Genomic DNA, 13,922 nt, shown 5'->3' with positions numbered 1-13,922 from the left:
ATTATTTTATAGACCAGCATCACAATATCAACTTCATATAAATGCCACAGGGTTGTTTGTTTGATTGCTTCACCTTAGTTAGTTTATTTTTATTTATTTATTCCTTCCTTTATATTTTTTTGTTCAGTGAGAGAATTCCCGCCTTTGTTAGGCTGAACAAGTGCCCTAAAGACCGGTTGAATGTGAGGTGGATATGTGATGTAATGATCATCACTAAGACAGGATCTGTTTCTGGATTTGTTAAGTCGTTAATCTGAGGTAATTAGTCTACCTTTATTACTGTCTAATGCCATAAAATGAACAGGTCTGATTTGGACCCATGTCACAATATTCCTAAAAGTTGTTTCTTATTGACTGCATTTTGAAAGCACATTATACATTCATCCTGATCATCCTGAATAACCATATCACAAAAAATAAGAATGGCTGGACTGATCAGAGTGACATCAAGACATCTACAATTACATAGAAATACACAATTTTGAAAAGGTAAGGTCCATATGACCTTATTGATGTGGAAATCTTCATCACTTGTTTAGTCCATTAAAGGGATAGGTAACCACAAAAAAATGACAATTGACTCACTATTTAAGCTGCTTATACTGTATACCCTAATTTAACAAAAACCTTGTCCTATTTGTGAAACTGAGCCTATATGTATAAACAGATTTTACCTCCTTTAAGGTCTTCCTCGTCAAATGGGAAGGGGACATGGACAGTCTCACCATGTCCATGCATGCCATGACCCTGAACAGAATGAGAAATGTTGCTGTTTTGGTATGTTTAAGTAAAATATTATGTTTGATTCTGAACTTAAGGGGATTCAGAGTCTCCTCTGTTACCTGAATGAGCACAGCAGAGTGGGTGAGGGCATCATTTAGCATTGTTAGCACATTGGATGATGGGACAACTCCGGGATCATGACCCCATGATGTTATAAGCAGTCGATCATAGGCCTGAGTAACATGCAAAATAATTATAAAAGCATTGTTTCGTGTTAAAATTTGATTCATGTAAAATAAACATGGTAATTCTTTAGAATAGCCCATATTGACTTTGGGTTTTCATTGATATTCTCCTTAAACTTAGGATGTAGAATATGGTCATCCAAAATAATGTATTAATGTGTGCTTTAGAATTACAACGATTTTACTAACTGCATTGAGGTTTTATAAAATTTTCGGTCAAATAAATTAAACAAATTCTTCCAATTCATTTATTTACAATGAACAGAATGTGCTTAAATATTTTAAGGAATTTGGCAGGTAATGAGATTTGTATTAAATCAGATTTTATTAAACTTGGAATCATTTTTATTTTTTATTTTTTTGTAAATACAGAGGAAGAGCAACATTCCCATAATTATGAAAAAAACAATAAAATAACAAGACGTTCTGACTATTTTTTTTCTTTTAAAAATGTATATAAAATGTATCTAATATTAAATAACTATTTGAATATTTTTTAAAAGCTCAATTTAAATGAACTAGTATTCAACGACTCACTTGTTTCATTACTAAATGAATCAGTGCTTTTGAATGAATCTTCTGAATGAAGGTTCAGTAACAATAATTTTTTTACAGCTGCTCATCGCCACCTATTGGCATAGTTATGTAACTGCTACAGCACTTATTTGAAGCTTTGTGTAACTTTAAATTCAAACTATACAACATAATCCCAGTATTTATTAGATTTTTTAACAGAAATAACAATACTGTCCGATTGAAAAAATTAAAGATCAAAAGCTGTTGCTAGTGACAACTCACCTCTTATGGAAGTACATCCCAGTAAATTTTCAAATCGCAACACTCATCTGTAATCTACCGCGCAACACAGAGTAGGCGCACACTCCAATTTGAAGCACAGACAGTGTGACCGTCCTCCTCGGAACCGGATGTCGTGACCGCAGTTATCACTGCTGCTCCAGTCTTCTTCGAATGGTTCGTTCAGATACTCCAGGCAGCCGAGTGGTATCATTTCTAGTGGTATTTCTAACAAAGGACGTCCTGGTCCTTTAGCCCTCTTCTTCATAAAAACCTTGGTGGTAACTTCAATTAGGTAAGCAACAACCACAACACTGATTGTGCTGTTCGATTAAGGCCACAAACTCATTTAACGTGTCCGAAATTAAACAAATTCGAAGTAAAAGGAAATCTGCATTGGATGAGCTGTCATCAACCTGCTGCACAAGTGTCAAATTTGCTCCACAATTTCACCAATTAACTCCTTTTTTCAAAGTCGACTGGGAGTGATGTCACTTCAAAATACAAACACACCCAATAAAATAGCCCCTCCTCTGTCATTTGATTGACAGATTTAAGTGTAGACATCGGAAATTCAAATGCGAAATGATATGCGATCACATTAGAGTTTTGGCCGGTTACATGCACAACACGGAGAAAAAGAAAAAGCAAATGAAGCAATTAATTTTGCTATTCAGTTATGTGAGGCCCATTGCTCGTAAGACATGGGAAATGCATCTGCAAGTAGACTTTGCTCCTTCATTTGAAATGTGGTAGTCACTGCGCATTTGCGGAATTGCAACGGTAATGCGGGATTTGCAATTGCATTTGAAAATTGATCAGGATTTACTTCCATACTCTCTCTGGGTCAAATGCGTATTTAAATATATAGCTGTAATCATATTTGTCAAAGATTTTATTAAATTAAATTTAAATGATTAAAAAAGGTACAATTCTAATGTGCAATAAAGTGCAAAAAACAAAGTATTATAAAATCAGTATTTGAATGCTGACGCCAACCTGGAAGATGTCTGGCAGCTTCCGGAGCCTGGAGCCCTTGGACAGCAGCAGTGAAGGAGGGCCTTGGCCAGTGACCGAGTACAGGTACAGTTTGAACCAGATGGAGCTGACTTCAGGAATGGCTGGACCAATGTGCTGAAAGAAACGTCATAAAACTACTTCATCGTCTTTATAGTAAAGGTGTGAACCTACACTGGTCTTACTGGTTCAGTTCAGTTACAATTATCATGCCATCGATTCGGTTCATTTTGATATCTCGTGCATCACAGTGCATTGACAATGCTTTCCATGCACAATTCCTCCTGTTGTCCACAATCTGTTTTATAGTCTGCTTCTTTGTATTCCGTACTTTGTTTGCCATAAAGTGCTTTGTGCTGCAAGATTAAGTAACTTTAAATCTTATGCCAGGTTCTGGATCCTGGCGTGCATCTTTATGGTGGCTCTGAATTGCCAAAACACCTCTCAGAATGTTTATCACAAAGGCAAAAACCCAGAAGATTAAACACCCTCTGAATTTTATGGCAAAATTTGGAGGCAAATATGACTGATACATGAGGTAGTATTTACTTTTCAAATAAATATTTTTACTAAAAATGACAATTTCCTCAACATCTACTCACACTTAAGTGATTCTAAACATTTATTAAATTATTTCTTCTGTTAAACACAAAATAACATATTCTGAAGCATGCCATTGACTTCCAAAATATTTCTTGTTTCTACTACTGGATGTCAATGGCTTCCTTTTACTGACATTCCTCAGTATATCTTGCTATATGTTAAACTGAAGTGCCTAAAGGCAAGTCATTTCACTTGGCTGTCATCTTTGAAATGCCTCTCGGGCATTCTGCTTGATTAGGGAAAAATCTAATTCTCCAAAATTGCTTGCCAAGCTTACGATTAAATTTCATGTTAGGAATCAACTATAAAATTTAAACAACAACTCTGTCTTTAAGTTTTTCTAAATGTTGGAATCACACAAAACTCACATCTTGTCCGAGCCCCTCCCCCAAAGAATTGTCAATCTATAGTGATCATTATTGGCTCCTTTACTAGAAGGCGGGGCTTCATTTTGACATCATTGATGACGCGCGAAATTCAAATGGAGGGCAGGAAGTGATACTTCTACATAGGAATCGCTATCACAACGTCAAAATATTTCTGTTTTAAGTTATCAACAATTGGTAAAATTGCCCATAATAAGAAATGCTTTTATAGCTTTTATAGACTTTGGAGGAAAAAGTTCAAGAAACTGGCTGAAAAACAGAAGAAAATGTGGCATGTAATAAACATTTATTCATAAATTTTTTTAACAATGTAATTTGTTGACAATATAATTACTACGGCAGTTTAATTCAAGTAATTATCTATAGTATGCTTCCAAACTATAGTATTTCTATGGGATTTTTTATGCAGCACAATAGCTTATACAGTATCTACCGCCTTGATGACAAGCAAATATATTTTAGCTCAGTAGAAAACTCGGCCCTCTTCATCATATAAAGATCGTCCCTAACATATAACATGTGGTTATTTTCTATTTAAATCTTGAAATATGGTATAATTCGCCAAAATATAGACTTCCCTAATGTCTCCCATTAGGTTTTTTACTTCCTGCCCTTCATCTGAATTTCGAGCGCTACCAGATCCACGTGATTGCAAAAAATCTATACACCGTTACACTTTTTCCCATTTAAAACTATACGGTGATATGTCTTGTGTATTCTATAGTCTTTGATTAAGCATTAGAAAAAAACTGGAAAAATTGGAACAATTGAAGAGCGAGTAAAAGATGACAGAATTTCAATTTCGAGGTGAACTTTTTTTTCTAAAGCTGCACGATTCTGGCTAAATAATCGCAATTTCTTTGCCAAAAATAAAGATCACAATTTTCTAACGATTCTGTAGATGTAAAATAAAGGTTAATATGAGTGGACTAATATTATTGTTTTTCTCAAACATGTGGTAAAACAGCAATAGGCTTTATGTAGCGGTACTGTTGGTTAAAATGCTAAATTTTGTATAGACTAGGAATGTTGGACTTGAACAGACTTTAGATTTGTCCTGGTCATTAATGCTGATGATAATTCTGATGTTGAATTATTATCTTTGAGACATATGCTTAAAATCTGTCACTGATGTGATTTTCGTGTATACAGGAGACTGGGTGGGTATTTTTGCATTTCGGCGGGTTTTGGATACTTTTTGGGCTGGAATCAGTCAGCTACATCTGTCAACACTGTGTGCTGGCAACACTGTGTGCGCTTTCGGTTTCATTTTCACTGCTAAGAGCGGTTCACATCCCGCGCGGCTCCCAAACGATCACTCTGTGCCACAAACTGAATGTTATTTACAACTTTATTACCTGGTATTCACAGCTTATGCAGGTTCTGTTCACTAAAGTAAACTTCATTCAGAGGCGCGCGCACGTCCGCCCTCCCTCCCTGTGGTAACAGCTGACGGTCAGCTCACATCACGTGTGATTTTTGGGGCGCAAACAAATTACATGAAGACAGAAATTACATTTTTGAGGTGAATTATATCTTATAAATACAGCATGTGACTCTTTCAACACCATTTGGAGGTGTCCACGTTACTGAACAACGTATGTAAAACAATGTGAAGACTTGTGTGGCCACCATTGCTTCTCTCCTGTGAAGTGATGTATACTTTAACTAACCCCTAGGATAAACGCTGACCTTATTTGTGCTTTCAAACATTCAAAAAAACATTATGGAAATGCATAAATGTAGTTGCTAGCCAATTTATACACGGTGCATCTTTTATAAAGAACCCCAAAGGCAAAGAAAGACCTATTTAGCTTGAATCATACTCTCAAGAGGACAAGCACAGAGTGAGCACACAGTCCCGTAAGTCTCAGCAGTCGCACATCACTCTCTGTGGGTCTGAATACAGTCTCGTGGGTGAACTGTGGATACCTGAGGTGTGCAGCTGCTGATTGGCCGGATCTCGTTGCTGAGTGGAGCCATAGAAACTAGCAGTTTGTAGTTCTTGTTCAACACGCGGCTGCAGGTGGCGGGATCCAATCCCAGCAGGCTTTCACAGCGGAGGAGGTCCAGTGGCAGGCCTGATCACACACAGCAGTGCCAAAGAGGACGGGTGAACATGTGGATACTTGTACCGGTCCATAATTGAAATTAAATTTAATTCAGTAAAGAGTGTGCAAGTGATACTGTTTAAAAAATAAGGACATGGATAGTGAAGCGTGTTAGCTGACATGCCAAGAATTCGTAATTGGATGTATGCATCATTCATCGCATTAGAATTTCAATGAAATGCTTGCTGACATTTAAAAATAAAACATACAGTGAGGAAATTCTAAATGAAATTCTGAAAAAAAAAAAAAAAACTTAATCGTGCAAAGTTACATGAAAGAAAATGCAGAAACGCGTGTTTTACACACTGTTCTTTAATAAATTTACAAAAGGAAGAATACATTTTTTGTTTCTTTTACGTTAAACTTAAAAACCATGTATTTGTTACTTTAAATAAAATAAATAACAAATAAGGTACTCATTTAGCTATTTCCAAAGGAGAAATTTCAGATTTTCATTTCTTTTAGATTAAAAATAAAATTACCTAAAATTTGAAGGGAAAACTGTAATTACATAATGTCAGTGATAATATAATATTAAAAAAAATCTGAAATTAATGTTTTACACATTGCATTGTTTTTACTAAATGTAAATAATAAATAAATATTATTTTTAGTATAATCACCAGTGTTTATGTACAGTTAAATATACAGATTTCTAAACATAGTAGTTTTAATAACTAATTTCTAATTTATAATAACTGATTTTTCTGATCTTTGCCATGATGACAGTACATAATATTGTACTAGATATTTTTCAAGATATTAGTATTCAGCTTAAAATATAATTTAAAAGTTTAACCAGGTTAATTGGGTTAATTAGGTAAATCAGGGTAATTAGACAAATCATTGTATTGACCTTATTCTTCACGTATGAGCGGGCGCAGTCATTTGAATCTCTTTGGCTTGAGACTTCCGGTCTCGTTCACTTCCATTCATTTTTAGACGTTAAAAACAGCTATTTCAACTGCTTGATGTTGCAAACTGATATTTTCCTATTATATTCTTGTACTTTTTCTGTATAGTCATGAACATGTGTGTTTGTAGAGCAAGTAGTTTAACAGTTTTCTGCCATTTATTATTCCTAGTGATTTCTCCCATTGGAAACCAAATCGGAAGTTCTAAAACAATAAAAAAAATGCAAAAACGAGCGCACTTCCACATTTAAATACTGAAATACTGTTAAAAATTCCTTGCTCTGTTACACTTACAAAATTTGTGAAATATTTGAAAAAGAAGAAAAATATTTGCAAGATGATACTTCTGATATTTCTGACTTCAACTGTATGTGATACAGTTAATAAATAAAATTAAAGCATTTTTAAATGACATGTTTGTTTCAATTAAAACTACGTCATAAAAGTGACTAATAATAACAAATAACCAATGTCAGCAATATTATGATTTTTAACACAAATAAAATGCCCTCAGATACTAACACATACCTATATTTGGTACATCAGGGCCCTGGTCAGGCGTGAGATCTTTGTTGTAGCGCAGAAAGAGTATTGTGTTCCTGAGGGTCAGAGCGTGGTCAAAATATCTCTGAGCTTCTCCTTCAGCGGTGCTCTCCACCTTATAACATAAAAGCATCATCATCATAGTCATCATCATCAACTCTGGCACACACAGACAGTCATTAGGCCTGTAAGTGAGAATATGTGCACAAAAAAGAGAAAAAAAGCAAAAGTCTGAGAGATTTTAAAGGCTAGCAAAAACAGTTTTTTCATGCACTTGCCAATTATTGTATATAATTTTTATAAAAACAATATTTTATTTTACGAAAAAAATCCACAATGCATTTTTGTGGGGGGTTTTTATTGGCACTTTCTCAATTTGTGTCTGAAATTCCAATTACAACACATATTTTTAAAGGCAGTTTTCTCAAAATGAGTTTATAAAAATAAATCTCGTCTTGAGCAACAATATTTTTTCAACACATTTGTAATAACGGATTTATTTTATCTTTGCTATGATGACAGTAAATAATATTTGACTAGATATTTTTCAAGACACTTCTATACAGCTTAAAGTGACATTTAAAGACTTAACTAGGTTAATTAGGTCAACCACACAGTTTAGGGTAATTAGGCAAGTTATTGTATAATGATAGTTTGTTCTGTAGACTATCAAAAATGATATATATAGCTTAAAGGTGCTAATAATTTTGTTCTTAAAATGGTGTTTAAAAAATTTAAAACTGCTTTTATTTTAGCCGAAATAAAACAAAAAAGACTTTTTCCAGAAGAAAAAAATATATTATCAGACATACTGTAAAAATTTCCTTGCTCCTTTAAACATAATTTGGGAAATATTTAAAAAAGAAAAAAATAATAAATTAAAGGGGGGCTAATAATTCTGACTTCAACTTTACATGTACAAATACTTAGGTACTTAGGGCTGTATTTTTATTTCAAACAGTCAATGAGCTCCATTATTTGGACTATTTAAAGGATATCCTTTATATAGACAGACAGAGAACACAAAGGAAATAAAAAGATTTGAATGTATGGCCTCTTAGGACTTCCGTAGATTGATTTAATCTGTTTATAGTCATTTTATTCTACAATGAAATCGAAGAAATAGTTTGCAGTATTTTTATACAGAGTTATAAAAGGAGATTCCCCAAATCCTCTATGTAAAAACTATAGGTGGACATAGATACATTTTTTTAATCTAGATTAATCTCACTGTAAACTTGGAATTAATCTAGATTAAAATGGCTCATTTGAATTCTGCCGAAGGCATTCAGAATATGTGTGCTACCCAAATAATGACTAAAAGTAAGTCTTAGAGAACAGGTCTCTCAAGCCAGGTGCCGCATTAGAAAATATTTTTTTCCAAAAAGCATCACAAACTGCTTAAAAAACTGTTCTACTGTGATAATTGGTGATGAAAATAAATTATGTTCAGTAAGATGTACTTGTGTTTACTAACTGTTTTCACAGTTAAACATTCATTTTGAACTGTAGGCCTACATAAGCTCAAAACAGCAATTTTTAATTACCTTAATCCGACTTAAGTCAAAACTAAACTGAATAGAAATGGAATTAAGACATATGGAGTTTGCAGATATTAGTGGCATTATTGAAGTAAAGACCATGATTAAACTATTACCGTCATGTAGGACTTTTAACACAAGATCAACACCTGCAGTGAAGGACCGCACACACATCGCAAAATGCTGAAGTTTTTTTCTTTCCATTTGGCGTGCGTTATTAAATTCCATAACACTCTCACCAATCTTTACCCCTTATTTGCCTCTAATACCCCAGTGTGTCACAGGGGCATGAATGTAATTTTTATGAGTGAATGTGAAACTGCAGTTAAAAAGTCACCCAAAATTACAAGAAACTCTTCCACTTCAAGTAAACACCTTAATTAAATTATTGTCTATTAAGGCAAATAACTAGACTACCGATGTCCATGTAAGCGTAGTCAGTAGTGTCTTGAAAGTAAGTGAAAGATCCAGAAGGGCATCCTGCTTATTTGATTCAGAAGGGCAATTTTTTTGTTAGATGGCTCATCGGTTTGACTTTCATTCATAGTCATTCACTTTAAAAAGCACCCGGTCCATTTTATTTGTATATGTTTTACTCAAATGCATAAACTCTACAGGTGTCTGATAGTTAGATGTGGAGAAAACATTAATCAGATTCATCCATGCATCCATGTTAGCGCGTCACGTTTGATTCGGTAATTTCACAGTAGGAATACACACAGGTTCGAAGACTTGCCACCTACAGTGCACTTTGGCCAGGTATACATTCGCGCTAAAATATCAAGGTGAAAGTTATCATAGCTTGCGTAACGTAAACCCAGCTCCCAACCTAACTTTGAGAAAAGATTAACGATGATATTTTTTTATTGCCTCGCATTAACGCAGCACGCTAACGCTGATAAAGGCCCACCACAAGGAAGAACCTTTAATTAATGTCAAATAAATAAAAGAAGAAATTTGAACCTGACTCCATCCATTGATTGGATTTCTGTGCTAGAAATGTGCTAGCGATTCATAATGGAACCAATCAATTAGAGAAGTAGACGATAACTATTACTTTATGTTTATACTGTATTCACCAGCAGCATCTTGCCGCATGATAAGAAATGCAACAGCCTTTATGCTTTTGTGTGTATGAGAGATGAGAGCAGTGGCAGAGTGAAAAATGTGTGTGTGTGTGTTGTATAATCAGCCCCTGGCAGTGGCCCCTTTCTATTTCAATACAAGATTGTCTGTCCACTGTGTGTCCCTCAGTCTCTTTTGTGTCCTGTAATAGGGGTATTACCTTCTCCAGCTCCATGAGGAAACTGTCCAGGGTCTCATCAGACAGCTTGCCCACCTCAAACATGGTCACGGCGTGACTCTTCAAGTTCTGACATCAAAAGAACCACAAGACATGCTGGCATTTTTAGATCACATATCATATATTTAAATATATCTTTGATCACATTTAAGACAATCTCGGAAAAGCCTTGAGTATAAACCAGAAAACTGATTTTACTTCAGGAATCAGATTTAATGCTGGTGACTCAACGCGGTACTAAAATTGTTATGTGCACGAAATTGAATTTCAGTGCTTTCGTTCTCAGAGCAGACGATCATTCACTACGCTAAACACCCTGTTCTGCTCTTGTTGCTATAGTGCAGTCAGATTTAAAACATTGTGGGTTTTATTTTTCTTTAGTTTATGCTCATTAAATCAGTATATTGTATTATATCATTGCCAATATTGAATAATTAATTGACTTACCAATTGTTGTTTTCATAATGCCTTTGTTATTATGCAATGATCATTTAAAGTCAATTTAAACCATGTAATAATGCAATAAATGTAATATTTACCACATTTTTCAAAATAAATATCCATTTTTATAAACTTTGCATTTTTCAATGATTTGCATTTTGATTTTTAGTTTTTTCTTAATGGTATAAAACAGTGATGGCCAACCCTGTTCCTGGAGAGCCACCTTCCTGCAGATTCCAGTTGCTACCCATATCAAACACACCTGAACCAATTAATTAGGACCTGAACACCACGTGATAATTACAGGCAGGTGTGTTTGATATGGGCTGCAACTGAAATCTGCAGGAAGATGGCTCTCCAGGAATAGGGTTGGCCACCCCTGGTATAAAATGTTAATATTCAGAGTGACACGGTGGCTTAGTTTTTTTGGCATTTCTATGTGGAGTTTGCATGTTCTAACTGTGTTTGCGTTGGTTGCCTCCGGGTGCTTCGGTTTCCCCCAGAGTCCAAAGACATGTGCTATAGGTGAATTCGGTAAGCTAAATTGTGTGAATGAGTGTGTATGGGTGTTTCCCATTACTTGGTTGCAACTGGAAAGGCATCCACTGAAGCGACCCCTGATGCATAAAGGGACTAAGCCGAAGGAAAATGAATGAATGTTAATATTTACTTATAACATTAGAAATTAATTGAGTTTTTGTTTGTGTTTGTGTGTGTCTGTAAGATGATGATGATGAGACTCTTAAAAACATTTAATTAGATTTTTGTGATGTATTTATATATTGTGTGGCATTTAAACCTGTTTGATAAATTTTCTGACACCTGTATTCATAGTATTTGAATTATATATATATTTAGTGTTGTGATTCCTAAATTTATTTGTAGAATTCCAATTTTTTGTAATGTTGTGCTTCATTTGCAACAATTAAAATAATACATTTTAGTTCAATAATATTTAATAATTAATTTTCATAATTCCTACAAACAGTTGTAGCATTTAGAACATTTATTTTTGTTTTGTGATGCTTAATTTCCTTCAGGGTATCTGCAGGTTTCTAAGAGTTTTATTTAAGACTTAAAGACCTTTTTAATTAACCACAGAATGAAATTTAAGACCAATTTTATAGTAACACAACTAATGACCACCCTTAACACTTAATTATGCATATATAAAGTGTGAAAAACTTCGAAATAATAATGATAATAATAATAACATTAATAATACAAAACAATCTGTTTCACCAAACTACATTAAAAACACTAACAAAACATAATTTTTTATAATGTCAATAACTTATGACTATTATTCAATTAAATATAACAATATTTTGTATGTATAATTTTTCATTATTATTTTATAGATACTCATTTTATGATTTAGTTTGATCTTCCTTCTTTTTTCTTCAGATTAGTGTCTATTTCAGAGGTCACCTAAGCGCAATGAACCACCATCTATTCCGGCATATGTTTACCAGCCGCAACCTGGTACTAGGAAACACCCACCCACACACTCATACACTATGGACAATTTAGTTTATTTAATTCACCTATAGCACATGTCTTTGGATTGTGAGGAAAACCAGAGCTCCCTGAGGAATCCGGGGAGAACATGCAAACTCCACACAGAAATGCCAACTGGCCCTGCCAGGACTCGAACCAGCATCCATCTTGCAGTGAGGCAACAATGTCAACCATTAGTATTCTATTGGGTTCTGACAAAGACAAAGACTATAAATGGACTTTGGTTCCACCTATGTGGTTCTGCTTGATGATATATGAGGAGATTTAAATAGATTTCAAAACGATAACAAAATCTTATTTGGGGTGTCGGTTTGATTTGCCTTTTAAGACTTCTGAAATGTAGAGTTAAGACATTTTAAGACTTATTAAGGCCTTATTTTTATACTCAGGCATTTAAGACTTTTTAAGGGTCCTTGAAACATGAAAATCTATTTACTTTAGCGTTTTTGTGCTGTTGTGATGCCTAAATTTAATTTAAAATTTTAGGATAAATCTTCAGCGGAAGTTAAATGTTCCAGCTTACATCCTGCTTTTAAAAAGAAATCCTTAAATGAGCGAATGAAACACTAACCGGGGAGAGATTGCCCATCATGAGGAAGGCAGTGAGGGTGGAGTCGAACAGAAAGGCGATCCTCTTAGTCGGAGCCGCTGGGATACTCAAACTGCTCACGCTGGCTGTGTCTAGGGCACAGGGGGAAAAAACAATCACACACTCAATTGAATCCTCATTATGATGATTTATGTAGTGACCGGAGCCTGACTAATGTTTAATAATGCACCGCCGCTGTTTACATTGTTTATCATTCAGTGAGCCCATCTCTCACCCTGATCCTCCAGGCTGGTGGTGTCTGTATCAGTGGCCGAGGAACCTGCCTCCATCACTGGACTGCCACCCTCCCACGACAGCAACATCTTCTGAGGGTCCATAGTGCCCCTGGAGAAATGATAGACTCTCAGTTATAAAACACTATAAACAACAGACTGGAGCTATGTTCGCACTATGGTGTTTTTGTTTTACCACAGCATTTTAAAGCCATCCTCATCCATACTGCCATATTTAGGTTTTAGAAAAAATCCTCATACACATTGCATGGTGCAAAAGAATACTTGCCAGGAGCTAAAAATGTCTGAGCTATAAAATTATAGTGCAACATTTTTGCCAACGTGCAATTAGTAAATAAAAATGTATTTTATTTCACATTAGATCCTTAAATTAAACTTTCTACTTGAATAAACATGCTTTCTATGTATTTAAAATCACTTCTACAAATATAATTTGATCTGGATATCAAAATTGGACACCAAATAATTATTCATATAAATGAATAAAATCATCAATAGCAATATGGAAAAAATTAAAGCAATACAAAAAAATGAAAATATAGAAATATATGGAAATATAGAAAAAGTGACCATCTCGGTTTCTCTGAATTTATTAGATAAGGATGTGAGTACAATATAAATTTTTGTTTTATTCTATAAAAGATCTCATAACATTTCTTCTGAATTTCAAATAAAAATAATTTTAAAAATTAAAACAAAATAAAATAAAATAAAGAGTAAAATGAAAATTAGTTTTACTCAAATAACTATAGAGTAAGTTTTCAGTACATTTTCAGAAAAGTCTTTTTTTTTTCAAAGCTGTTTGTATTAAAAGCGATTCTAACCATTCTATTTATTTCTCACTTCAAAGAATTCATCAGAAAAGTATTATTTTTTTGCCCGCCCTATTTGCACAGAAAAACACCAGGTCAGTGTCCACTAAGACCAACCATGTTT

The 13,922-nt window shown here is 34.3% G+C and overlaps 1 protein-coding gene across 3 annotated transcripts in view; it reads right to left on the bottom strand.

The window, feature by feature from the left end:
- The window catches only part of fam91a1 (family with sequence similarity 91 member A1), a 42,305-nt gene that overhangs the window by 6,371 nt on the left and 22,012 nt on the right, over nucleotides 1-13,922 (bottom strand). For all 3 annotated transcript variants that reach the window (NM_200441.1, XM_073930630.1, XM_073930629.1), the window contains 8 exon segments: nucleotides 675-747; nucleotides 843-956; nucleotides 2,763-2,897; nucleotides 5,702-5,850; nucleotides 7,323-7,452; nucleotides 10,164-10,250; nucleotides 12,715-12,824; nucleotides 12,968-13,077. In NM_200441.1, coding sequence (NP_956735.1) covers nucleotides 675-747; nucleotides 843-956; nucleotides 2,763-2,897; nucleotides 5,702-5,850; nucleotides 7,323-7,452; nucleotides 10,164-10,250; nucleotides 12,715-12,824; nucleotides 12,968-13,077 — 908 coding nt within the window.

Source organism: Danio rerio, chromosome 19, assembly GCF_049306965.1.
Source record: "Danio rerio strain Tuebingen ecotype United States chromosome 19, GRCz12tu, whole genome shotgun sequence".
Classification (NCBI taxonomy): Eukaryota; Metazoa; Chordata; class Actinopteri; order Cypriniformes; family Danionidae; genus Danio; species Danio rerio.
Note: the sequence above shows the minus strand (reverse complement) of the source record. Positions and strands in the feature narration are given on the sequence as shown.